This window comes from Drosophila kikkawai, chromosome 3R (genome assembly GCF_030179895.1).
Source record: "Drosophila kikkawai strain 14028-0561.14 chromosome 3R, DkikHiC1v2, whole genome shotgun sequence".
Classification (NCBI taxonomy): domain Eukaryota; kingdom Metazoa; phylum Arthropoda; class Insecta; order Diptera; family Drosophilidae; genus Drosophila; species Drosophila kikkawai.
The window spans coordinates 23,156,697-23,184,586 of NC_091731.1; the positions used below are offsets into that span (position 1 = coordinate 23,156,697).

Here is a 27,890-nt window from a genome sequence, read left to right on the forward strand (position 1 = left end):
CGAAAAGGGGTCTGGGTCTGGGTGAAACAAGAAATATGACGGGCTTGCGTCTGTTTGGCGTTGGCCAGGCTTAAAGCAATTTAAAGCCCTACACACACTTCTCGGCCGGAGGCAATTTCGTTAATATTTCCGAGGCGTTCGCGCGGCCCAAGGAATGAACTGTGCGAAGAAAGAAGTTAAAAATACGCTTTAACTGCTACAACAAGTCCCCGGGGAGTGATTAAAATATAATAAATTTCACTTGAAAAACGAAGCAAGACAGCGCGGCAGAAGCGGCATAAACCGAAAGGAGATTAAGTGGTTGGCCAGCATAAAAACCGCACATGCAAACCACCCACCACGCCCATGGCCACGCCCACCCATATGGACTCCGCTCGACAGCCCTGCGGCGGGAGGATCAAGTAGGAGCCCTTAGTCGGGAGCCGGGAACCCGGACTCCGTGGCCCGTGTCCGGGTCCGGATTCGTGCTTTTTTGGGTCCGGCCAGTAGAGCTGAGCCCACAAAAGTGTGAACATAATTTAACATGCAGCGGCGCGCCAGTTTTTGGGTTTTTTGGTTTAGACAATGTTCAAGGATTGCCTCGCTTCTTTTGGTCCTCCACACCCGGCTTCTCTCCCTCCTCCCATTCAGCTTTCGCCGCCTCTGTGTCCGTCAGTTTTGCCGGGACTTTGAGCCGGGCGTTTGAGTGTTTTGAAGCCTTATGTGAATTTGATTTGCGGCATTTTAATTTATGAACATGTGAAAGAGCCGCCGTCGAGTTACCAAACATTTTGCCAAAAACATTTCCTGAAACAAGTTGCGGTTACACAGCGACTGGGGCTGGCTTTCGAGGGGGCCACAAGTGGGTCTAAAGCTTCCCTCTTTCGAGGGAACTCAGTCAGACAGACTGGCTTTGCATGGCGAAGCCCCAGCTGACGGCGTCGCTTTTTGTGCTGAATGCCAAATCAAGCAGCTGCCTTTATGTGCTTTAATTTTTGTATTTTCCCTTTTTTTTTCGGCCTCCTCGACTTGAGACTTTTTGCCATAGAAATTTACGTTTTCTGGTTTCTCAAATTTTTTGTTTTCCCTTCATTTTTTCTGGTTTATTTATCCAGGACAGGCAGTATGTCTATGGTAGTGGGCGTTTTGTCGGGTTATCATTGCTCGCATAAATCTTTTATCAACCAGTCGCAGCTGTGGGCCTCCGAGCAGGAGGGGTTCTTGGGGCACAGAGCCCCCTGTTGCTGCTTCCTAATGAATACGCACAAAGTTGCTAATGAAGCAGCGGAGTGGGAGGGCAAGGAAGTTTCGGCATACGCATATGAATACATATACAGAGCCTGCCAGAAGGACTAAGACGGAGATGGCGATGGCAACGGAGACGAAGGGCAGGACGCGCGAGTGCTGCCTTATAGCTGATCTCATGCATATGCGACAGATAGAATAATTATACACTTGGGGCTGGGAATGGGATTAGAAGTGGGTCGGAACAGAAAAGCTGGAGCAGAGGGCGTGCAAACTTTGTCATCATTCTCGGGGCCAAGAAGTGCTTATGGCCTGCGAAAAATGCTTATGTGATAAATCTACACGAAATATTTATAATGGTAAGTAAATCAGTTGGAGAGCTGGGAGAGGGAATTAGATTTTGAGCAATGACTTAATCTTAAAGCATTAAATTTGATAAAGTCACAGGCTCAATCATATAGCTTAAGAACTCTTTCACCAGAGCTTCCTTGGCCAAAACTTAATTTACTAAGGACCATTTGCATAAGTTTGAACTTTTATAACTCCCTTTTCCCTAATTGCCCGGGTAGGTGAATTGATTTTGTTTTTATTCCCCCATTTTTCTATTAAACTTTGTGCATGCTTGCGGGCCACGATTACACTCAAGGCTGCAAAGGAAGCCGCAGGAAACAGAGGCCAATGGAAGGCAGGGAAGTCAGCGCTGAATGCTTATTGTGGTCGTTACAGAGTCCGAGCCAAGTCCAGGTCCTTGAAGGCGGCCTGCAAGGGATGAGAGTCGGCTAATGGTAAATAACGATAAATAGAAAAAAGTAGAGAAGTGCCTTTGGCCAAAGGCAAAGTCAATGACGCACTCTGGGCACTTCAAGGCAGCAGCCTCATTGGTAGCTACAACAAAAGCCAGGTCTAGTGTGCTTAAAGCGTAAAATTGTTTGTTATAAAATTCAATTGCAGTATCAGCAACGGCAGTAGTAGCAATAGCAGTTGCAGTCCCCGTTGCTGTTGCCTTCTTTTTTGCCCGTGGCCAAATGCAATCAGCTGCATAAGAAATGCCAAAGCTGCAACAGAAACGGCTAAAAAAGAAAGTTTCAAAGTTAAGTTGGCTACTTTTGTCTTGCCCTGAGATTTTCCCAAGTATAAACTATAAGTATATCGGGGCCTTGGCCGAACTTATGCTCCTCCTTTTCTCTGCATATCAAATGTGGGATGGCACAAAATATTAAAAGAACAAATCGCATTTTCTAAACAAATTGCAAAACTTGAAATGTGAGATCCGAACTGGACTAAGGATGCAAGTCCTGGTTCCGATTCATACTTTGGAAATTTAAATTTTATTGAATTTAAATATTACATTTAAATTACTTTTATTCCTTGCAAGAAACTTGAAATATTTTCGTGTTAGTTTTTAAATTTCCCCTCCAACTTCCCTTTCGCAAATTGTTTGCCGAATACGAACTGCGAAGCAACCCATCCGGTGTGTCGCCAGGATGATTATGTTATAGCAGTCTGCAATTTGTATGAGAGTGGGTTCCATCAGCGAGTCATGTGGCATATTACCTTTTATGAGGTCTACTTTGAGGTTGTTTTCTGGCCTGCCTGGTGGCGTTGGATGGCGACGCACACGCAATCCACTCGAGGTGAGTCCCACCCGCTGGCGTCATAAAAGTGCGTAACAAGCGTTAGAGGCAACAGGTTGCCAGGCGCTTCAGTTCGGTAGTTATATATATGTATACTCCCCCGTCTCCGTCTCGGTCTCGGTCCTCGTTTGCCAACAAATTGCGCATATCAAATTTACGGATTTGTCGCCGCTCAGTGCGTTGTCTTTCGCCATCCACCTCTTCCGTGGAAGGGAAAGTGGAATTTTCGCCAAGCCTCGCCGGGAAACTAATAGATTCCGTTGCCTTGGCACTCGCACACACACACTCGAGTGAGCTGGTGAGCTGGCTAGGCTTTATGGCCCAAGTGTTGGGTAATGGCGGCAAATGGTAGGCGTTGTCAAAGGATCCCGACTATAGGCGGCTAATGCCGCCTTTCTGGGCTCGTTGTCTATATTTTTTATAAGCGTTTCGCGTGACAGGAGCAGCGATTCCGTTCGGGGGAGGCCTGCATTTACATATCCGGGACATTAGAGCCGCCATATTAATGATTTTATAGTGTAATAACGCGTTATCACGCCGTCACTCACACGCGCATAGATATGGCTAATTCATTTGTTTCCAGTTGCTTGTTTATACTATATATTTTTTGTATGTTTTGTTTGGGATTTTTCCCGGCTGCTCTGCTCTGATCTGCTGTTCTGTGACAGTTTGCATTTTGATTGAGTTGTTTTCACATAATTTATGGGGACAGGCCAGCGAAGCGTGTTTGGCCAAATGCAAAATGATATTGATATGGATTGCTCGGTGGCCGTTGGGGACAGGGGAAAATACTCTCACACACACTCGCATGGGTTTCTAATATGGCTTTCGGGTTGTTTTAGCCAATGTCTGGGCATTAATAAACATTTGATTTGTGATTTGTTACGCTGCATTATGCAAATTTGCGTCGTGCATAAATTGCGCAAATTATTTTCTGTCTGCCGACTTAATTAAATGACAAACTCATTTTTTCGGTAGACCAAGCATCGGAAAGTAAACAAAAGCCTGTCACACACAATGCCAAATGGAGCTCGTATACAGGCAATAAATGAATAGACTTTAATGAGTTCCATAAATGGATCGGTCAGTAGTTGGCTTCTGGATAAAAAAGGATAAAATTCAATAAATCAATACAAGGTAGCCACTCGAATATATATGAATATTCAGCGAGACCAAAAATGTTGTGAGAACACTTTCAGCCGTTGGTAATTGCAACATGTTCCGGGGGGAATAAGGGGGAATTAAAAAGGCCTGAATGGGACAATCAGCTAATTACCCCTTTGTTCTTGATATATTTGAGATATTAAATATTAGTGGAGAGTTCAATTTGGGTGTACTGACTTTATAAAGAGCCTTAAAATATAACTTTTTAAGTTTAATATTAGGATATAATATCATAAGGGATTAAAAACTGACTGTAATTGCTATTAAAAATAATTTTTATATGAGTTTTGTATTAAAAAACTAGATACAAAGTCTGGGTAAATATAATTAGTGCAGCTTTTAGGTACTGAAATACACTGCAGTATTATCTCGTGAACTTATCTGAAATTATGCTGCTTTCGACATACATTAAAATCATTAAAAGTACACTTTTCTAGTTCTAAATATAGTTCCTTTACGTTAAATGGTGTCAGAAAAGGTCAACTTTGGCCCTAATTACTAAAGTATTTGCTTAATTAGTTTGATGCTGCTGATAAAAATACTCAACTGTTTAGAATATGGACTATTTATACCTTTTTCATGCACAGCAATAGGGCTATCATAGAGCAAGAAAGTCTTGTTTAGGTGAAAGATAAATATCCTTTCATGACAGGCTCCCTTCAATCGGCTTGGGTTGCCATTTTCTGGACTTTTTGCCGCGTTGCCTGGCTACGAGCGTCTGGATTGTTGCCTAATTCTTTCGGCTCCATTCAGTTGGGTCCGCTAATTGCTATAACTTCCACTTTCTGTCCGCCCCACAGTGAGACAGTGTCCTATATATACACAGTATAGTATGTTGATTGCGCTGAAATAAATGAGTTTTCGTGCTAACCGAGCAAAAGTTGTGCCAATTATGCCGCTGGCTGGGTTGACTGAGGTTCCCGGTATCGGGTTGAGCTGAGCTCTTGGACGGCCAGAACAGACTCGACTCTGGCCGAAAGTTTCCGGCTTTTGTCGAATTAATATAATGCCATTGCCATTTAGCATAAGAAGCGAGTGAATTGCTCCAAAAATTGAATGAAAATTTCCTGCTCTTCATTATACGTAATCATTCAGCTAAATAAAGGGCTCGGCGGAGCGGGGAAATGCACAAGACTCTGCGAGGCACTCGCGGCATAGATTTCCTTGCAATCTGATGCGTACATTTGGAGAGACGCGATTTTAGCATTTTGTGAATAAGTTTACCGGGCCGGGGATTATTGCGAAACATTTCTCGCTTTTAATCAGAATCTCGGCTGCCAGGATGATAAATGTTCCCCTGCAGCGATGCGGTGCAGGAAACCAGGTCGGGGTCGTGGTAAAGAAATATTCATAATTCAATGCTTAAACCGCAATTCATGCTCTGTTTTTTGGCATCGCTCTGCCCCTTCAGCTGCTGCCAGTTTAGTTCAGTTTCAGTTGAGTTATTCCCTTGCCAGCCAACGAGCCATTCACATTAATATCGTTGTGCAGTTGCTGGCGGGGTCTGGGGTGTTGCTGGTGTTTCTGCTGTTGCAGCTTACCTGGGGTAAACCTTAAAAACGCTTTTGCATTTTCATAAATGTTTGGCTTTTGCTGAAAATACACTCCACACTCCTCCACACTCTACACCGACCGCACTCTCGGCCCCTTGACAGCCCAGTTGATCTGCATATTTCACTCGACCCGACAAGCTGGCCGTGCTTCAGATTTTTTTTTTCCTCACTGCGGCCGGGCATATCCACCTCAATCTCCGCGAAATGAGGAGGACTCTGTGCATCCATCAGTTCTCCGTGGGTTCGCGGCGGCGCTGCAATGAAATTGAAATTAATTTTTAGCGATTGCGGATGCGGCAGCTCGGTCGTTGGCGGTTTTGACACGGCCGCTGATTGAATTGTAAATTTTCTTGACCTCAAAAATATGAACGTGCCGCCAGTCATTTACACACACACATTTTGTCTGCATTATTTAATACGATATGAACAATAATAATTGAGCTGGAATTTTAACCTCTTGTCGTTTTTAGGCCACATGCACTTGTCATCGCCATTGTCGCATCGATACCAATTAAAACAGACGTCAGCCAAAGCAAATAGCCATCAGGTAATTAAATTTTCGATAATTTATTTATTTTTTATATCAATTATTTCGCTCAATAATATTTGAGAGCCCGGCGGGGGCGACACAATGGAGAGGGCTTTAAAATTAAATGGGCATTGAGTTGGTACAAAATTTACCACAAATATGAAATTACACACACACACATGTGGCTCTTTTGGGGTGTGAGTTTTATGAGTGACAAGTGAGCGGAGGTCGGGACGAATATTAACATGCAGCTTTATTAAGTGTCGGCAAATCCAATTCGCAAAAGTGAATATTCATGTCAATGTCTCGCTTGTCAGTGAGCCAAGCCAAAACTGATGCTGAGACTGAGCGAGGGCGTTGTCAGTTAACAAGGAATATCATTTAATAAACTGGCATGCCAGCAACGCTTAAAACTGGATATGAGAGCCGAGAAGTTCCAGCCCAACTAATTGAATGATGGGCTAAAAACCAAATGAAAATCGATTTCTAAACTAAAGCCCTATCATTGTTTAAAAATGCCAGATTGCTCACCGATACCATGTCCCAATTAGGCGGCCGCAAAACTTGGCCCCAAGGTTTTGACTGAACCTGGTACAGGTATTCCATTTCAGGGAATAGGAATTTACTACTGCACAGGGGAAAATAATGTATCATAGTTTTTTAAGGATATTCTTTAATTTTCTTCACTCAACTTTAACTTTTTTACAGCAGTATAGAAACTTAAACCTTATAATAAAAACATAAAAGCCAGGCCAAATCGTTTGCTTACGTTTTTCCGAGTGCTGGTTGGCCAGCAGCAGCTTTTGGACGGTTGCCATTATTCATGGCCAGGAAATTGAAATGTTATGTGGCCTCAAAAGTATACCCGAAAATGCCCCAAATATGTGTTGGCCAAAAAGCGCTCAGAATGGGGCCCCGAACAAATGGCCAAAAGTGTCGTTTATCTTGGAAAAGTGGCTTAGCGTCGGTCCCTTCTTCCCCGCTAGTTTTTCAGTCGAGACGCTGGCCAGATTTTCAGCTTTAATTAGAGGCAGCTGGCGCTAAACTTTGACCAAGTTTCCGTCTCGTTGTTTGCACTCTCGACCAAAAGGGTCTTGAGCCTGGCTGATTGGCTGGCTGGGTACTGACCTCTGGCCTCAGTGTTGCTGTTGTTGTTTCAGCTAATTGAAATCGCTTGGCTGGAAACTTAATTATGATTGTCGTTTAGCTTTTGATCTGCTGTCAATTTTGCAAATAACTCTTCACTCTTCCTCGGCGGGCTTAATAACGGCTGTAATTAATAGCCAGGCTAACCCGACAAACGGGCTTAAAGTGTGTGTCTCTGTGTTTGGGGTAAAAAATCCATTTGCAAATATTTACTCAAGTGGAATGCACTTGCTTTAAGCCCGAGATACATACATATATAGCTGGCCTCGACAATTAGTTAAATCTATGCAAATATTTTTCCCCTTTGGCCAAGGCACTCGAACAACAATCAGCCAAACAATCAATCAATCAATCCATAGATCAAGAGGGACCGACGGCAGCAGTAGTGAAATTTGGTCAAACACAAACACAAACACAAACAAAGCCGAAACGTTGCTAAAGTGCAATTAAGGTTGAGAACTCAAGAGGCGCTTAGGGAGCCGGGCAATTGAAAGCGGAGTCCAATTACCCGGCGATAAAAAAGAGTCTCCCGACAATGTACACTCCGAATTGCAATTGTATGAAATGTGAGCTGGTCCCAGGGAATTAAAAAAAAAAAGAAAAAATTGTCCACAGTCCACTCAGAGGAGTGAACTTTTGTAAAAGTGAACTGTTTTGTGCGCTGTAAAATAATATCCATATGTTCTTCTATTCTCTTTTCTAAATTTTTGGTGACTACAGTAAATTAAATTCAGTTTTCATTATAGTAATTTTCAGATTAAAAAAAGAACCAATTCAAAAGAAATTAAGCTTGCAAGAGCTTGCATTATTATATGCATATTACAGAAAATGTTCTTTTATGGAATCGCTTCGCTTAAGTGGCGCAATTATACTCATGACAATCTCCTTAATTAGGGCCGCAGGAAAAATAAATGTTCATGCGAAAGAAAACTAATGTCAAATGGCAGTTGCCATTATTACTATTTCTGCTTGCTGGACCTCCGGGGAAAACTATTTACCATCTTTCTCATTTATTTTCACCGTCTCCACCTGGTTTTCCGGTTACCTTGCCATTCCACTTTTCGCACTCACCTTTGTTTCAATGTGTTTTACAGTTTTCCAGTTGATTTAGTACGCCGCAATGTTTTTATTAGTTGCGAAATATTTCCACTTTCCACTTTTGTTCCCTTTTCGCGTTTTTCCACCGCATTTCCTTTTCACTGGCTGCCTTCCCATTGTCGTTTGTGGCGCAATTAGTTGTTGCTTTGTGGCTATTTATTTAATTTCTTATTCCCTCCGATTTTGTGTGGCAACCATTAATGCCGATTCCAGTTGGTTTGGCGCGTTTTTTGCCGCTGCTTCCACTAATTAAGCTTAGCATTTGACCATTAATCAAATTAGATTTTCGTTTGCCTTTTTCCGAGCACATTCCCTTCCTGTTGCGCTCATAATTCGGTGATTGTGATGCCCGGAATTTGCCGAATGCCAGAGTGTCTGAGGAGATGTCTGAGGATGGCTCTGGCACTTAATTAAAAGATTACTTGTTAAAACTTTTGGCAGAAAACTTGATGTGAACATTGCCGGGGACTTTGAGGAGACTGCTGCAGGGGGGCGGGGGGCGATAAGCGCCATGTTTGCTAAAGAACTTTAAATAAATAAAAGGAAATTGCAAAGCAAACACATTTGGGTACAAACACCCGAACACACACTCACACACAGTCTCTTGCACATTGTAGACAAAATGGCAAACGTTGAACTTTGATGATTTATAGCCGGGCCAGGAGAATGGGAATGCGGCCATACATGGCCATAGCTATTTCTATGCGGCAACGTTTGCTCAACAGCATTCTTTGTAGCCACTCCAAGTCGACTGGGGCTCACACTCACCCGCACAAACACTAAACTCTCGGTTAGCTACACTCTGCTACAGAGTTTCACATTTAATTTACTACGTGTCACGCATACGCTTGCAACTTGACAAATAGAAGAAAGTCGAGGAAAATCGGGTGGGGGCGGAAGCTCCTCCTGTGCTGGAGGGGGAAAAAAATCTGGTAAAAATCACACTACCCTTAGAGGGGGCTTGGCTAGGTAAGATGCTCGATTACGACCACCGCTTCTGCACAGGATTCAGGATTCTGGAGCCCGGATCCAGCCAACTCTGCGGCTTTATTTGAAGTCTTTGATTATGTTTTGAGAGCGAGCCGCAGATTACGGTAAACATAAACAAGCTTTTGCTCTCGCTTCCGGTTCCTGTTTTAATGTACTTTTATTCACTCTGAAAAGTTACTCCTTTGACTCCTTCGCTCCTGGCCGGGGGCCGGGTCAAACAAAATTTCAAAGTTTAATTTAACGTTAATAATGTTATTTGTGATTTTTATTTAATGCTCCCCTAGTTCCCCTCGCTCTCCGGCCTTTATGCATATATATTTTAATTTTTTTATATTTTTTTTCAAGTACATTCCGTCGCATGTGTCACAGAGAAAATAAGGAGAAATAAAAAAGCAATGCTCAGAGAGTTTTAGCTGGCTGCCAACTTTGAACTCAAAGCCACTCACACAGAGTCATTTAATTATCAAGTTTACTTTGTGCCCGCCGAGAGTCTGTGTGTGTGGACTTAATTGGTTTTTGATAAAAGTCAGCTAAGCATGCTAATTAATGTGGCTTTGACTTTGAATGCATATGCTTGGCACTGCAGGTGGTGTGGGGCTTATGTTAACTTCTGTTCCGCCAAGTAAAAGCCATCTAATCGGATGCGAGACACTGCAAACAACGGAAAGTGTACAAATATTTTTATTTTCCAGTCCTCAACAGCACAAACACATGGGGGAAAAAGTTTTCTCGCCTTTTACGTATGTATGTATGTATGTACCTCCCCACGACACCCACCTCCCATCTTCTGCAACTCAACACGACTCGACTTAAATAAATAAATTGTTTGGCTGCATCAAGGATACGTAATACGTATACGCAGTGTGGCAGCATGTCAACACAATAAATGCGAATGAAAATTGCAGCAAAGTTTTGCTATTTTTGGCACATGATTCCCGGCCAGGGGGCGGCGGGGTGTGTGGCTTGTAATGTACAAAAAATAAGTCCCCCGTGACCAAGTTGCAGCACCGAAACAGCAAAGGCAACAGCAACTGCAAAATAATTAAATTCCAACAAGCAAGTTATAGACCCAAGACTTTTTGCTTGCCTCTTATTGTGTCTTACGACTCTAATTTCATGCAAAATGCTCGTGCTTCTCACCCTTTTGGGCTTCTGCAGGCTCGAGGCAGAGGCGTAGTCATAAACTTCAATACGATTTTTGACTTTATCAACATTGAATATGCATAAAAAACTAATTTTAAATCAGTTACTGTATATATAAGCATTGAAATTATATTAACAACATGTAGGCTAATGGAATTTTAATTAAATAAATAGTAAAATGAAAACAAAAAAATAATTGGTGATAGTTTCAATCAAAGTTTTGGTCTCTAGTGATTTTAATTGCATTAAAAATTGATTGAAAAATACCCACATTTATACCATAAAATATTATATGATCCCCTTTTAGCCATACGCTCCTGGACTGTGTGTTCTTGATGGCACTGAAAGTTATGCCCTCAACTTATTGCCGCTTTCCGCATTGCTTTTGTTTCGCCAGCCAGCCCTGTGTTTGCTGTTCGGTTGGGTTTCTTACGGCTTACGACTTGTCAGTGGCTCAGTGACTCAGTGGCACGGCGGCTCAGTGGAGCACTGCTGGGAATCATTCCGTTAGCTCCTGGCCCTGCTCCTTCTGCTGCCAGTGCAGTTTTCTTGCACATGCCGGAAGGAAATGAGCAAAAATGACAAAGTTAACGGATGTGCACAAAACACAACGCACACCCGCTCACACTTGCCGTACGCTGCCCCCCAATAGAGCCACCAATATGCCGCCCCCCGAGCCGTCCTTCCCGCCCAATCCTCGGGCTGTCCTGCCCAGGGGCTGCCCAATGCACTTGCACAGGATCAGGATATGTGTGCGGAAAGTACAAAATTTTACATGCATTTGATTTATGTTTTGCCAGCTCCCGTTCTGCGTCTCGGAACTTTTGCCACGCCGCCCTTGTCATTGGGCCAACTCCCCTGGCGGGATCAGCCCCACGCCCCTGTGCCACTGGCAAGTAAGCAAATCATAGCCTACATTTCCGCTGTTGTTTATTCGAGAACATTTCTCTTCCTTCTGCTGCTGCTGCTACTTTTTCGGTTTCAGTTCCTTTCGACTGCTCTGGGGAGTTCACTTCACTTCGCATCTCTTTCAAGTCGAAAGTTTTTGTCTCTTGAACATTTTTCCCATGAATTTTCACATGGAAAAAAAAGACGAAAGGCGAATCGTTGTCATGTTCGGCTAATATGCAATTGTCTCAGCAAAGCTGACAAAATTTATGTCGCCCGGGAGACTGGCCCAACCCTTGGCAATTGACTTGAAAGAGTATCGACCAGTGAAGGGACTTTTTAATAAATGAAGTGTTTTTGCTCAATCAACGCTTTACCTAACCCCGTTTGGGATATAGAAAATGAGACGAAAGGAGAGGGTCGAGCACCTTTTCGAAGGCGGACAAATGAAATTATATTTGCCGCCCCCTTTTTCCGCTTGTTTTGTGTTTCAGTCCTGTTCGGTTTTTTTGGTTTCGTTTGTTTTCTGTCCCCTTTTGTTGGTTCACGTTTTGAAAATTTCATTTATCAACGGCATTCCCATTGCTCGATCCCAGTCCGAGCTGCGAGCCCCAACCCCAAACTCACGTTCTTGTGGCTTCCAACTTGCCTCCCGGCCATCCCGTGTCAACAGGCAATTATTATAAAAGCCTGGAGTGGGTCAGGGCCCGGCTCAACGACTCTATGGGACGGCTTTTGGATCCCGGGATCCGACCAGGTACTCGTACAATGCTAAATGCCTTGCCACTGAAAAATGCGGCTTTAAATTGCATGAAATCATCGCCACATTCCACAAGTAATGAAATTAGTGCAAACAAAGCAACAAATGCGTGGCGGGGCAACGACTTCTCTCAACAAGCGCTATCGAGGCCAATTAGATTAGCAGGGCCAAAACAAAACAAGGCGAAACAGAAAAAGTACAAATAAAAACCGAAGGGTACAACAGAAAGCTATAAAATGTGACTGCCGAGTGGATAAACAGATACTGCGTTTATGCCAAGTCTAGTTGGTAGTAAAAGCTTTTCATGATTTAGACCTGATTACGAATGATGGAAAAGTATTTAAAAAATAATAAGCCCGTTTCTCCCCAATTTTCGATTGTGACATCTTTTGTTATAGTGTCAGAGAATTGTCAAAAATTTCCTGTTACCTTATGGCTTGGCAATTTCGAATAGTGAACCTTTTGTTGCTGGTTCTTACGGCGGTGATTGAGATTGGCATCTTTGAGGTCTCGATGGTATTAACTTATTGTCCATTAGGTACTCGAGCTTGTGGCCCTGTATTTTCTCATAAAAATACTGTTTACACACTGCGTCCTGGGCCAGGAGTACGGGATATCGGTGTGGCTTTACCTATGCTTCCTGCCGGCCATCACCCTGCAGAGTGTGATTCTCGCTTTGTTTCGGCTGTTCTTCATCACCGTGGGCCTGGATCCAATTGTGCGTATTTACAGAGTTCGGTGCTGATATGTTCCCAACGGGTGTTGTCCGCAGGCGATGCTGTTCAATTTTGTTAGCGGCTTGGTGTGCATAGGCACTGCCCTTACCCTGCTGGTGGCCACGGTGGCGCACTGCGGCAACAAGTACCGCTACATGTTCTTCGTGTCCAGCTGCTTGGGCATCATAGCTGGCGTGCTGCACATTGTAAACGCATTGCTGTGCAACGCTTTCATGCCCAAGGACGAGTGGTATTTGTTGGAAAAGCTTATATAAATGTTTAATTATGACTTTATTTACCAATCACGCCACAGGTCGTACGCCAAGCCATCAAAGAGGCGGAGGTTGAGAGAAACGGGATACAAGCAAAGATCACCAAGACGCGTTTTTAAATCTTGAAAGGAGTTTTTAGAGACATTCATACCATATCTTGTTAAATAGTGTAGAGAAAATAATTTAATTGAGTAAAATTCTGATAATATTTGTTTATATTACATTTGGTTTATTTTTCTTTAGAATAGAAAATAAAGCTAAGGCTACGATAGACAATAAATTACCTTTAGTAATTTTAGCTTTAAATTCCAAAGGATTAAATTATCTTAAAATATATTAAATTACTAAAATTAAACGATTTTGGCCTTTGAGCAATTAAAGGAATATTAATCAAGCATTCATCCTTGTAAGCTTTATTGAAAACTGACTATAATAACATACGATCGAATTAATTGCATCCATTCGGCTATAATTTAAGTAGACTTTAACTCGCCCTTAAACGTTTTCCACGGCTGAGTGGCTGGCAGACGGCCAGACGGGGTGAGCCAACACAGTTTGGAAATACAAACCCAACCCCAAAGTATGGCCCAGACGAAACCCTGCCCCAAATTAAAGACGGACTCTTTGCGCCGATTGTTGGTTATTGTTATTTGTTATCGTTTGTGGGACTTGGACTTGGACTTGGGCCGCCGTCTGGCCAGCGGTCATAATCAATATTATTCGGCGACCTTTGCGTGTTAATAGCCTAAATACTCAAGCTCCTGTCGACAGCATACACAATGGCACATGGATTGTTTGGTGATTTTCGGGGGCAGGGGATTGCCTTGGGCGCCATTCATTTGCGCAGCGAGAAATCAATAAATTGCTTTTCGACAATTCACAAAGCGCTCAGAGCTCTTTCAAGAGCCCCAATGATAGTTGCACTCGCATAATGGAAGGACTCACACTTCAATCAATACGCAGCGACAAACATGGATGGTATTTTATTTACAATTCGCCATTCGCAATTCGAAATTCGCAATGCATATTCGCATATTCATAAGCATAAGAGATTTACGTGATGCAATGGCAATCAAACGGAGAGACAGCCACTCCTTTTAGCCAACTGACAATCACTAATACAAGCAATCACAGGAGCTGCCAGCAAATGAATGGCGAACGAATCGCAGCGGCAACTGCAACAGCTGTCATGTAAATCTTTGAGATGGGTATGATGACGACGACGATGATGATGGTGATGATGCGGGGAGTGTTGATGATACTGGAGGACGGTGTCAGTCAATGGCTGCTGCCGTTTCCGCTGCCTCTGATGAATGCAAACTAGCTGACAGACTCACACCCGGAGCGGTGAATCCGAATATATATTTGCAATTCTATATATACATACATCCTCATGGCTGTTGGTTTCATTTGATGACTTTGATGCGCCCCGGAAAATCGCATAAATGTTAAAGCGATGCAACCCACTCACCCTCATTTCCTGCTCCGAGCGGAGCCCTGTGAAATGCCGGTAAAAGATTTTACGGCCCAAAGACCGTAATGAAGCCCAACTTAATTAAATACCTGCTCGCTTGATTAACCGCCGACCTGGCTGATTGCAGCACTTGGTGGCCTAATGAAGAGAGAATAGTGCCGATATTATAAATTCCAGTTTTTGAGGGGCAATCAGGGTGTTGTACAGCAAACATTCGTCATGGAAACAAATGACAAAAGCAGCCGTATACAAATGGAAAAATATTTGGCACTTCAAAGTGCCGCTGCTGCCAGACAAATACGACAAACGTTGAAGAGTCATTTACCAGGAGTGCCGAGCAGCAACAATAACTAAAACAATGCTGGTAGTGCTACTACGTAGGTCGTAGTGGTGGTGGTGGCTTGAAAAATGGCGGCAAATGCAGGCATACGAAGGCGAACGCAGACGGCATTCAGTATACGCCGTGTGTGCCGCCCTCGCTGCTGGGCGCAAACAAAGAGCTGCTGGATGATGAGCAGGCAATCGGAATGAAACCAAGCACTAGAAGTGACTAACACGAGCAGTGTAATAGTGGGGGAAGTGACTGCCTGGCTGACTGACTGTCTGTCAGCTCAACTGGAGATGGAGCACGTCAAAGGGTAGAAAAGGAAAATCGTGGAGGGCAACGCGTTGGCGTTGACGACAATTGCACAATTCATAATAGCCAACATGACACCGCACTAACGCACATGCAGGCGCCTCTGAGTGTTAACCAGTTGGAGAGCTAGCTTCCCGGAGATCGCCATTAAATAGTGGAAACTGTTGAATGTAACTAAAGTTTGCACTGGAAAAAATTGTTAACTTACGTGGTTATTTATATTAAGACAATGTACATATAGTATATAGACTTCAAAATTTGACATACTTTTTATAGTTTTAATAATAATTCTTCAACTTGTTGATTGTTATTTGGAAATGTATTTCATTAGTTTACCCAGTGTACAGGCTGTGAAATGGCATAGATAGTGTGCCAGTTCAGTTCAGTTGTTTATTACCCATCCTGCTCACAACACTTTCACTAATGTGCGGGAGTCAGGAGCGTTTGCCTGGAGATTGCATATTGCATTCCTCTTGGAATGGAGGGCGACCAGAGAGCAGGAACAGGACAAAAGCAGTAACGGGACCGCAGTCGTGAGTCCATGGGTTCAGGTTTCGAAAACAGGGCCATGGCCAACTACTGTAAATGATTGTGGTAATAAGCATTATGCACAGACCGGCGGCCGACATGTCCGTCCGTCAGTCAGTCAGTCAGTTGCTTGGTTAGACAGTTGGAGGAGCTGACGAACAGACAGGCGAACATTCCGTCCGAGTATCTCTGCTCTCTCGTCAGCGTCAAATTAGGTTGGACACTGGGCATTAGCTGGCTGGCCCGGACCTTCGTCCAGCGCCCTTTGCCCTTTGCCCTCGCCAGTGACAGCAGCTCAACTATTTGCTTTGATGGCAGCTTCTGCTCATCCGGCTGCTCCGACTCGACTTTGATTAAAATCGCAAATTGGTTTGGTCAGCGAAAGGTAAATAAATCGAGGCCAAGATTATCTTTGTTTGCATTCCAGCTGTGGCCAGCCTTTGATGTGACCCGCCGCCAGCCAAGTTGGGATTAAGAAAGCCAATGAAGAATTCGCACATTTCACCCATAACCCAAAAAGGGACACACCCACACACAATCGCACAAAGCATCCGGCCAAGTGTGTCTAATGTGTCCTTAAAGGGTTATTTCAGGCTGGAGCACTGGCCTTTTACGATGATTGATATCGGTGTTGTTCCTCATAAATGGAGCAATTGGCAGAGGGAAATTATAATTAATAAAAGGGGGCTCGTCCTGGCGTCCTTCTTTTCCTCTTACCGGCTGTAATTGCTTGAAATTAGTTGAGTAAAGTTGGCAACACGACGGCAACGATTGCCTTGGGCCACTCACTGACCAGTGACAGGGTCAGCAAATAAAAAGGCCGTAAAAAGATCGTAAAAGCGGCATTAAAACCTCTGAGCAACAACTCAAATATTAGCTTAAATGCAATACACATTAAATTACTCGTAGCAACAATAAAAGCGTACGAATAAAACAGATTTTCTGCTAGTAAAACAATAAAAAGGCAAACACACTGCCACACACACACATGCGCAGGCTGCTGGCAAGGATAGATGGATGGTATTTGGGCAGGACACGAGCCCAAATCATCTCCGAAAGCGACTGGATACTCGGGATGTGCGAAAAATGTGGGTGCCGGGGACAACATGGCAAGGAGCTGACACAAATTGAGCAAAGATGAGTTTTTAATTCGATTTCCCGGACCGAACCCTTAACGGAAGGAGGAGGGACGTGTTCGGGTTGCTTTCAATATATGTCAAAGCAAATTTAAAAGCTACGAAATTGTCATGGGGCACGCGCTAAAATATGAACACCAAATGGGAGAAATAAGAAAATTGTATTTGCGAGACAAGTGGCATCATAAACATATCGCCTCGGTCTCATTTTGAATTCTTGGGCCCAGTCCGTGTCCCGTGTCCGAGGGCGAAATTCAATTTAATAAAAGGGAAAACAGCCGGCAGGCTGAGAGGACACTGACACGGGGTAAAGGACACTCACACAAGCCGGATTTTCTCCCAAAATTTCCTTTTGGCAGCCAAAGAGAGAGAGCCAGAAAGTGCCTCTTTTTGTGGCAACGCGAATGAAGCGATTTTCAATTTTTTTTTTCCTGGCCACGTTTACGGTTACGGTTTTGTGCTCTGCCATCCTGTGTTATTTTGCGTAAAGTTTAGTTAACAACATTTTTTGGGCGCCCAACCTGGAGTGGCCGGCCGCACAACGACGTTAACAATATTCGTGATGAAGCCTGAAATGGATCTTGAGGATGATTACTTCCATGATAATGATGGCGAGCCATGAGACGAGTGCCCGGACAGACTGAAACAAAATATGGGAAACTCTTAATTAAATTTGAGTTCATTTATAATAAGCGCCCGAGCTGGCAGCAGATTGACAGCAGGCTTTTATGAGAAGCTCGAGGGATCTCTGGAATGCAGTTAGGAAAAAATATAATTCCGCAAATAAAGTAAAGTAGTAGTAGAATAAAACTGAGATGAGTTTTGCACCTAAGATTTATACATTTTTATTTTCATATTTAAAAAAGACAAGTTTTATTTATTAAATGAAATATTTCTTGTTTGTTATTTCCAGTGAAAACAATATATTTCACACGACCCCTTTTCTTTGTTAATTTTAAATTTCCTTCACGCTTCATTTGAAATAGAAATTGCCTACTGTAATCCTTGTGGATCCTGGTCCCCCATTAGTTGCGCCCATAAGTGGGTCCACACATGGCCGGGGAAAGGGAGAAAGGGAGGCCTTGATGGCAGTCGATAAAGTTTGTAATTGTTTCATTTCCAGGATTTAAATTGCAAATATGAGTTTTGTGTCTTCGGCGGCCGGCGGGGTACTAAATTATGTCAAATGGCGAACACGCGTTCTGCTGCCCCTGCACCCCGAAAGGACTGACTTCATTACGGACTCCTGTCCGTGTATGCCCCATTCCGGACCCAAATCCTAAGGCCCAACCCAAGACCCGGCGAACAGCGGAGCGTCGCACAGTAGATTTAACCTAATTAAGAATGTTCAGCAGGACACAATGCTTCGAATACAAATGAAATGCCAGGGAAAAGTGGGAGTGTTTGGGGTTGAAAAGGGGGCGTGGGTGGTGGCGGTAGGGGTAGGTCGTGGGATCTAAGCACCCCGACAGGCTGCGCAAAATGAATGAGCTGCCGAGCAAATCTGCTGTCGTGTTTTCGCTTCCAGAGAAAGGTTGGCTGCAGGGTTACACGGCTTTGTTGCCGCTGCTTTGCGTATTTTTGTTCTCCTCTTTTTTTTTATTTTGTAGCTGCTGCTGGCAAGACGAATGTTAATTCTATTTAAGCATACACACAGAGACACACACCCAGTTTTGGGAGAGGAGGAGTAGGAGGAGGAGCAGTGGGAGGAGGGACAAGCTGCTGCCGCCGGCGCCTTTGGCATTCAAAGTCACAAAGATTGTCAGCGTTTTCATTTTAATTCAAACAAATGTTACTAATGTTGTCATTGTTGTTGGCGCTTTTTCAGCTTGCCGCGTGGCTTGGTGAATATTTTATCGTTTGACTTGACGCCTTGGCAACATTTGGCTCCATCATTTCACCCGCCAAAAATCCTTTCTCGTCACTCGCTAATGGGCTTAGTCCTCGGCAGGGCTGACGGATCCTGCGACCAGGACCCAGCTTCGCCCAGTTTCGGTTCGGTCTTCAATTTACAATTTGCATATTTGGCAATATTTTGATGGCTTGATTAAAAACCAGTTTATACGATATACGGCGCATAGTCCGGCCCATGCACTATGGGGTTTTTGACCACTTTTTGTGGCAATTAGTCATTTTTTAAAAGTTCTTTAATTTAAAAAAAAAATAGTGGGATTGTATTAACAAAACATCGAACTATTATGCCTCATACTCAAAATGTTAATACTTAACAGCATATGTTAGCAACAGAGCTGTAAAGTCAGCTGTTGCATCCGAAAGCACGTCTGCTAAGTTTGTAATTTTTACGAAGTGATCTTTGAAATTAAACTATTCGTGTAAGACAGAATTTGCAAAGGAAAAAACTAATGGACACTGATTTCACAGGTTTTAATTACATTTTACAGGTATTAATTGTTTAAATTGTGCGTGTTTATACTGACATTTTGTCATTTTATAAATGCACCTTAAGCTGAATTTTGAGAAACAAATTTAAACTTTGGGAAGAGTTTTGAAATAGAAGTTCGCATTAGTTTTCAATGCGTCCAAGTGTATGTTGTAGCGTTGTCAATTCTGAGCAAAAAGCAGTTAGTCTTATCGTGCACTTTTCCGCACTTTTGTTGCAATTTGAAATTTTCTCAGATAACCTCACTGTTTTCAGGGCCAATTTGGTAGCTGTTTGTATGGGAAAACACTGAATTCCGGTATTTTGGTTATTTTAGTTCCTAGGGAAAGCGTTGTCCGATTTTGTTCAAAATTACTATATCGTGTTAAAATAGCATCAAATATAAGCTCCTTAAATTTCATTAATTTATCTTAAGATTTACCTGATCGTTTCTATGGGAGCTATAGGATATAGTTTCCTGATCCGAACGATTTTCATACTATATGTGCCTAGGGACAAATAATGATGATTGGTAAAGTTTTATGTCGATATCTCCAAAACTGACCGAGTTATTAATTAATGCCACAAAAACTGGTCAAAAACCCCATAGTGCCATGGAGGGAGGGAAAATATTTATGCAACTGTAAAATGCTCTGCATTAAAGGTGTGAAAACAATGACGAGGATGGTCCCGCAAAATGGAACAACTGGCTGCGAAAATATTATCTTTATTGTTATTTTTATTATTTTTATTTCTTCGGCTCCGGTTGTGCGTGATGTTTTTTGTTTCATATACATTTTTCTGGCTTTATATTTATTTTTTCATGTTGTTTTTTTTGTGTTTCGTTAACTCGCTACAACCCAGGTGTGCTGGCAACTTTTACAACACTGAAAGAGAAAGGGAAATGGTGACAATTGTCCCTGGAATTCCTATTTTTTTTGTGTTGGGTTGTGTTTTACCTTCTGTTTTGCGTTCGGTTAGTCCTGTTCCTGATCCTTCGCCTGTCCCTTCCCGTTTTGTCTTCTTTGGCAACATTTGCTTAAACAGCGCCAGCAATTTGCACACTATTGCCATTGTCCTGGATGGCCAGCGAAGGATATCTTTCATCTTTGGCATGAATTTAAATTGCTTTATGAGTGCAAATTGTGCTCAGCTTGTGGGCGAGTGGTTGCCATGAAAATTATGTGGATCCAGCAAAATTGCGAGGGAACAAAGCTGTTTAAGGCAATGCCAGCCAAGGAGGATATTCTGAACTGTTATCTATGCATTTTTAAGATATTCTCCGTGAACTTCTTCTCTCTCTCTGTTGTGCTTTGTTTGGCTTTTAGAGGTTGTTACTGTTACTTTAAGAAAGCGTTTCATGCTGATACAGGTACTAGTTTTAGAGGAAGCACAAAGTGTTTGTAACTTATGAATTCAAATAATATTAACAATTTTACAAAGAACACTTCTCTTGGAGCTCACTTGACCTGGTCCAGACAAAGGTCTTAAGGCAATGCGCTTGAAAAATCATCTGAAATATGAAGCTCCAAAGTCTGGCAACTGTGACTTGGTTACCCTTTATTATTTTTTTTGGCTTTCTTCAATTGAACGAAATCCAATTAGCTTTTCTGTGTGCGCTTATCAAGGCGTTTACATTTACTCCCGCCAACTATGGCAGGGGCGGCCGTAACCGTCGAAATAGTATCCTCCGCAGGATCTTTCCACCTCGAACTGTCCGTCGTTCTCGCCGACATGTGATGAACTGGGTGGGGAAAGACAAAACAAAACAAAGAGCTGTCGGCGTTAAAAAAAGTAGAGAAAACGAAAATATTCGGCGAATTTTTTGCACTCTGCCAGCAGAGTGAATATGGCCGTGGCCTATCTATATGTGTCTGTGTTGTCTGCGACTGTCAGTGTCATCGCAACTTCACTGTAACTGCAGCCAACTGTGCGGCCAACTGATACACACACACTCACAGAGTGCCGTTCCCGGTTGCATATCTCTTAACGCTTCGTTTATTTAGTTTTGCGCTCTGTTTTTCTGCCTCATTTTTTCGCACTGGGACCCACACGGCGTGTACTTATTGTTGTACAATTTCCAGCCAAAGCAAAAGCGTTTCGGGTTTCGAAAGCCGCCAACAACATTATCAAGTCAAACAAATTTTGTTTGCCCAGCAAGGGGCTGCTGAACAAAACAAAAAAAAAAATTCGTGGAAAATAATTTGAAGCAAATTTTAATTAATGCCAGCAGCAATGCCAACGGGCGCAGACAGACAAGGCAAAGGGAGGAAGGATGTTCCACCAGACCACAGTTAACCGCATAGCAACATTTGGTCAGGACCAGGACGAGGACGAGGACATCGTCAGCAACCCACCAGACCGCAACACCGTGTAAATCCCTTTATCAAATTAATGAGCTCATTTAAATTCGTTTAGCAATTACAGTTTTAACAATTTCCGCCCAGCCACCGCAACCATCATCAATATGCTCCCAACCGAAATGAGAGTCCTGGAATATGCTGAGCCAGGAATCGCACAGGTGGCGACTCCAGGATACCAGGACTCCCGAGCAGCAGACCTGCACGTGCGCACTGTCGCCAGGTTTTGGGGCTGGGCGGGTAGGCCGGCCTATATTATATCCATAAAAATCATAATAAACTCTGAAGTGAAATTTTTTGCCGCCAAGATTGTTATATACTCTCCGCGGAGGAGCCGGGCTGTGCGCTGTTAATAGCGAAATCGTGTGGCCGGGAAATAAAAGGGCATAAAAATGCTTTAAAAATAATAATTATTGCGTTTAGCCTTGTTCGCTCTCCATCCGCCATCTCGGCTGAGCAGCTCCCCAGCTCCATCTCCGGCTCTCTCCGCTAGGTAACAGTTCCAGCTGCTCAATCGCGGGTGAAACAATAAAACGAAATAGCAATGTAATAATTTATGATGGCATCATTAAAAGCAACAAACGGTGAGCTGCAAAACTTTTGCCATTCGAAAGTATTAGAAGCTGTTGCCATCGGGCTGGATTTTTTTTTATTTTCGGCTCGATTTTGGGTGGCTGGGTGGGCGTTTTGCCTTCGACAGCTCTTGGCAACGCTCCACTGCCTTCTGCTCTTGCTCGGCCTCGGCATCGGCTGCAGTGTAATAAAAATGTTATTATTTCATTTTATTTATTATGCTTTTTACGGAATTTATGACGTGCGCATGTTTTGATTCATTTTTCAAAAACTGTTTGTAATTTTCATAAAAATGTCGGCTGCGTGCGACCAATGCAAATCCGAGGGATTGAAAAGAGGAAGCGGAAAAGTGAAAGGAACGGAAAACTTCAAGTCCATCCATACGGCGAATGATTAATTGGACGTTGTGGCAAATGCACATAAACCATAACTGACAAATTTCTTTTTTATTTGGCATCCGGCTTGGATACAAAAGTGTTTCGCCCGCTTTACTCGCACTCCGGTGTCCCTGTCTTGGTTGCTCTGTGTGTGTGTGTGCGTGCATGTGCGTTGGGTCCTTTTCATTGTCCCTTTGTTGCTTGGGGCTATTGATTTTTCATCCTTTGCCGCGGCCGGTCCTGCCACTCGCTGCCTTTGTATTATTTTGCCATTTATTGTACATTATGCAGGCGACTAATATTGACATTATCTGTTCACAGTCGAGCCCTGCTTCCTTTGTCGCTCTGTCACTTGAATCAAAGGCGTAAATCCGTTTTTTTATCGTCCTCCCAGTCGTTTCCCTTTAATACCCTGACAGTGGGCAGAATACTTTTTTGGCTAAAAGATCCATAAGGAATTCCAAGCGAAAATCTGAAGCATTTGTACAAGGAAAGTAAGAGTCGAAAGGAGAAACATAAATAATTTGTGTTGCCATAACTTAAAGAGTAAAATCGTTTATATATGTATTGCCCATCCCAAGCATGCAGACTCAAACTTTAAATGCAATCAATAAATTCTGTAAATATTTAAGCCTTCTTTGTGCTGATAAAATATAAAAAGGCCCAGCACGGGGGCTTTCTGGTCGCTTAAAAGACATTCAACCAGCCATTGGCCAGGGAATGTTGATTGTTTCTGGTCCCTCGCAGGGGATCCTTACTCACTGGCTCTCTTGCACTCACTCCGGCTGCGAGCGAAGCTAGTTTCCACCTCCTTTTTGCCGGGCAATTTATGATATTTATTTGATGCCCTGACATATGGCCAGCGTTTTGTGTGCTCATCTATCCGGCAATTCCCTGGCTGTTGACCCCGCCCATTCGGTGCGCCCAGGGGTCGTGGGTCATACATCAACCGGCTGCGTGCGTAGATTGCAGTCGCAGCTGATGTGCATATGTGTTGATGTCACAGCGATGGCACTGGCAAAAAATTGCATTATTTGTTTTTCCACGTTGTTAGGTACATATACATAGTTCCCCGTTAGCTGCTTTGTCTGGGCGCTGACATCGCATGACTATGCATTTCATTTGATATGACGATATGACGAAGCGACCCCCAGCTGCCGCTCCTGCTCCTGCTCACGCTTTTACTCCTGCCCCCCCGTCCACACAATGATGAATTATTGTGCCAAAGGTGACTTTCATTATTCCCTCTGCATTTTTCATATCGTTCGCAGCAGCAGCATATGTATCTATGCAGAAAATTGAATTCCAGATATCCTGGTCCCCTTGTAAATGGCTATATTGCCATGTCACCCTCTGCGTTTCAGGTCTGCAAATTGATTGTATGGATTTAATATTAAGGATTAGACATCAACGCACATCTGAGCAATCCCCGGCACTCCATTGGGGTCATGCATCATTCGGGGGGCGGATTGGGTGGGCGTGTCTGGCAAATAAATGAAATTGCGCCTTCACCCATATATCACATCAGTGAATTCGCAACAAAATGTATGTGTTTCTCTCTCAATTTCAACTTCATGAGCATAAATTGCATTTTGTGCAATTTTCCATTTCCATTTTACTTGAAAACGGCAAGAAATCCGAGGCACAAGCTAGGCCATGTTTTTTCAATATCTCTGCTTTGTGTTTCCATTTTTCTTTTTGGTTTATTTTTATAGTTTATTCTTAGTTTGCTCTATTGATATTTTTGTTTTCATTTTTTGCCTGCACAATTTGCGGAGGGAATCAAACGCAAAAGGCAATTTTCTATAGTCTTTCCTGGCTGCAAGTTTTATATGGTCCGCCATACCTGTATCACCTGCACAGAGAAAAAATTCAAGACGTTTGCCAAATAAAAAATATTTTTTAAATATTTTACAACTAATGCGTTTGATTTTTTATGTTTAAAGTAATTATATATATGAAACATCTATATAATAACTCGTGTTAAACTATAAATAAATCGCTGTTATTGTTATGTAAGGTTTCTATAAATATTAAATTTGATTTAATTTTCCAAATTTGAATAAAATAGAATTTAAGTTATGTTTTTTAGTTTCTTCCACATCCCCTTAGAAAGTTAACTTTAACTTTAGGGAAACAAAAGTCCTCAAATTATTTCAGTATTTGTAGTCAGAAAATATTTTCAGTGCACTCACATAAACACACATTCTAACCGCTTAGATGTTAAGGAAAATTGAATTTTTAAAAACTGTCCTGGCAGCAGACTAAGGCGGAAATATGAAAGCTCCTAGGCAGCCGAACCTCATCCCAAGGCAAAATGCTTTTCTAAACCCAACACAAAAAAACTGTAAAAAAATAAAAATATATAAAATAGGAATAAAAAACACACATGTTGCTGGCTGTACATCATCAGCTTGTTCCTGTCGACTGCGAGCAAAATCGATCCAGCTGCGAGTCCTTTCGCCTTTTGCCATTTTTAGTTTGTTGTCTGCGCTGTCTCGCAGTTTATTTGGTTTGCCAATCCCATCCAGCTATCCCAGCCATACAACTCCGGCATCCACACACTCGCTGGCAGTCGGATTTTGTTTAATTCGTTGTCAGAAATATGGGTCCATTGTCTGTTGCCGCTGCATTAGACTTCGCCTCTAATATTCGCAGCAATTTGTTAACCAAGTTCTCGCTCATTTCCCACTTTCTGTTTTCCCATTTTCCCGGGCTCCGTTTTTTTTTTTTTGTTGCACTTTTTCAATTTATTCTCATGCTGCACGCTCGCTTTTGTTGCATATTTCATTTGCCGTCTTTTAGTTATAGCCATTGTTGCGAGCCATGTAAAATATTCAACATATTTTGCAAGTTGATTTTGTTTTTATTTCTATTTGAGCAGCGACGGCGGGAAAACAATAAAGGCAGTGATAATAAAAAATGAATTTTACATGCTGGTTAGACAAAGCGGTGGGCGGTGGCCGTGAGAGGCACTGGGCTTGCATTTGTTGTCGTAATAGTTTTTGAAGCTGTCAAAGTATCCTGCTATTCGCGTTAAAGTAAATATTATTGGAGATTAAAACTCATACTGCTGAGCTGGTAAAACGTTAACAATTTTATATTTATGAACTATGCGATACTTATATATATTATCTCCTTTTGAAATCAAAGTATCGGCAATCCAAGATAATTAAACTTTAAACAATTTAAAAGTGCCTCTATTTTTTTAGTTATTTTATTTCTGGTTTCACTTCTGAAATACGAGGTAATCGCATTTGACTAAAGCCCCTCGAATGCTATTATTTTGACCGCAGATTTAGCAGTTAGTCCGGTTATAAATACCACATAAAACCTTATCTAATGATTAATTAAAATAAATTTAACTAGTAATTTAAGCTCCTTATACAAATTTCGTAATCACTTTGTTGAACAGTGTTCATTTTGCGGCTTATTTAGGTAGTTTCCCCCTGTTTGGCGGTCTATTGTCAGCACATGGCAATTTAGCATATCCCTCTGCTAATAGTTAGCTCCATTTCAACACAATCCTTTACAGCTGAGAGGGCCAAAAACGGAGCGTAATCCCATCTGGCCTTTGCAATTCTGCTTTGTCAAATCTGCCAGGGCAGCCCTTACTCAATTATGCCTCAAGTTCCGTTTCATTAAATTCGCTTTTGTGCACTGCAGCCCCAAAACAAAACGGGCGGGCTTTGTGTGTTGCAGTGGGAAAAGTTGCACAACAACAAGTCGGCAGCTGCTGTAGGCCAGCAAACTACCAAACAGTCGGGCCTATGGCTAACACCCACCCACACATACTCGTTAGGGCTCTTCAGGCATCTTCAAACCTCAACCCTACCCTCCTCATACACATGCACTTAAAATGCAAACGGGCGTAAAATTTTAATTGAGCCTTATACACTTTGCCCTTATAAGTATGCAAAGGTTTATTTTTTGTTTGTGCTGCGTCCGTTTGTGTGTGTGTGTGTGCGTATGGACACTTAATGCGGCAGCAACCTTGAAACCACCGCCCATGCCGCCTATCCTCGCCCCGGCATATGTACATATGCCTGCATCCTGGCCCAATAGAAACCAATTTGCGAAAACAACAAGAACAATGGCAACAACAGTCAAAAGGACATCAATCAGTGGGCAATAGAATGCGCACAAGGACCTTATATTTATACGCAGACACAGCTGCAGGCAAAGCAATAGTATCAGGTCTTGGATTAATTGTTAAATAACTTATTTTGAAGTCTCATGGGATTATTGGTTAGTAAAGAACTTGACAACCTATGTTAAAGCAGAAAACTTTAATTTACTTTTAAGTTAAATCTTATAATATATAAAAATAATGTAGAAATACCTATACATTTCTCAGTTCTATAAGCTCACCCTAGCTTGTAGCTTAAACGCATATATGGAAGCGTATGCAAAATTGTTTTGCCATTGCAGCAGCTGGTATTGCCATTGTTTTTCTCGCCGCTGTCGTCAGAGTTGCACCCACTGCGACCCACTGGAAAAAGTGCGCATCAATTATTTATATTGAATATTGTGCCTTCGATTAGACTGCGTTTGTTGGCCATCCAGGCAAACTTGGCAATGCATGACAAGTGGGCCAAGAACGAGGGCAAGGGCTCACGGAATTGGGTCCTAGTGGCGGCCGGGGAAAGGCGGGAAAAGACAGCAGACACACTTTCCTTTTTAGCCAGAATTGCACTCGAATCGTGCCAGTTATTGCATTCCGCAAATATTTGCGGAGGGCGATGGCTGAAGTGGTTGCCTGGCTGACAAAGAAAAGTTGTCAAGTCCTCAGCGTCATATGTCTTTCAGCATAAATGTCATTTCGATACTTTGCACAAAGGATTCTCGTTCGGATGTTTTTTCTCGCATTTTTTATTTGCCGTTTCACCCTCTATGTATTTGCTTATGCTGGTGTGAGTGTGTGGGAACAGCATGTGGGTGCGGTGCGAATGTGGGTGCGATGTCCTTGTCAGGTTCACGCATGAATTGCTACTTACTGGCCAGGACTTTGCAGCATTGCAGGATGCGTAAATTGAATTTTGCGGTAAAGTGCAAATTGGTTAGTGCAATCCGCCTCCGCAAAGTCAACGATCGGGCTTTAGTGCGGGGCTTTAGCCATTCTGTGGACTCTCCTTGATTATAGTAAGGCCAGCAGCCGGGTCTGCAATTTAAGACGCCGCCCGACTGTGTGCTGCATTCAATTTGGCGGCGTATTAAGTTTTCAAGCTGCAGCTTGAAACTTGATAAATAAATTACTTGGCAGTCCGACAGTCCGGCCTTACACTTTGCACATTTTCCAGAATTATTG

The 27,890-nt window shown here is 42.7% G+C and overlaps 2 protein-coding genes across 3 annotated transcripts in view; both read left to right on the plus strand.

Annotated features, from left to right (window-relative positions):
* LOC108083749 (lachesin) overlaps nt 1–27,890 on the plus strand; it is a 128,173-nt gene that overhangs the window by 14,155 nt on the left and 86,128 nt on the right. Inside the window, exon 2 of one of the 2 annotated variants that reach the window (XM_017179665.3) lies at nt 6,046–6,122. The exons of the other annotated variant lie outside the window; for it this stretch is intronic. The gene's annotated coding sequence lies outside the window, so the exon portion shown is untranslated. The remainder of the gene's footprint in view (nt 1–6,045; nt 6,123–27,890) is intronic. 2 annotated transcript variants of the gene reach the window in all.
* LOC108083751 (uncharacterized) lies at nt 12,468–13,335 on the plus strand. Its single transcript, XM_017179667.3, has 4 exons — nt 12,468–12,612; nt 12,668–12,847; nt 12,902–13,095; nt 13,159–13,335. The coding sequence occupies exons 1-4, from the start codon at nt 12,562–12,564 to the stop codon at nt 13,241–13,243; spliced, it is 510 nt and encodes a 169-aa protein (XP_017035156.1). The 5' UTR covers nt 12,468–12,561; the 3' UTR covers nt 13,244–13,335.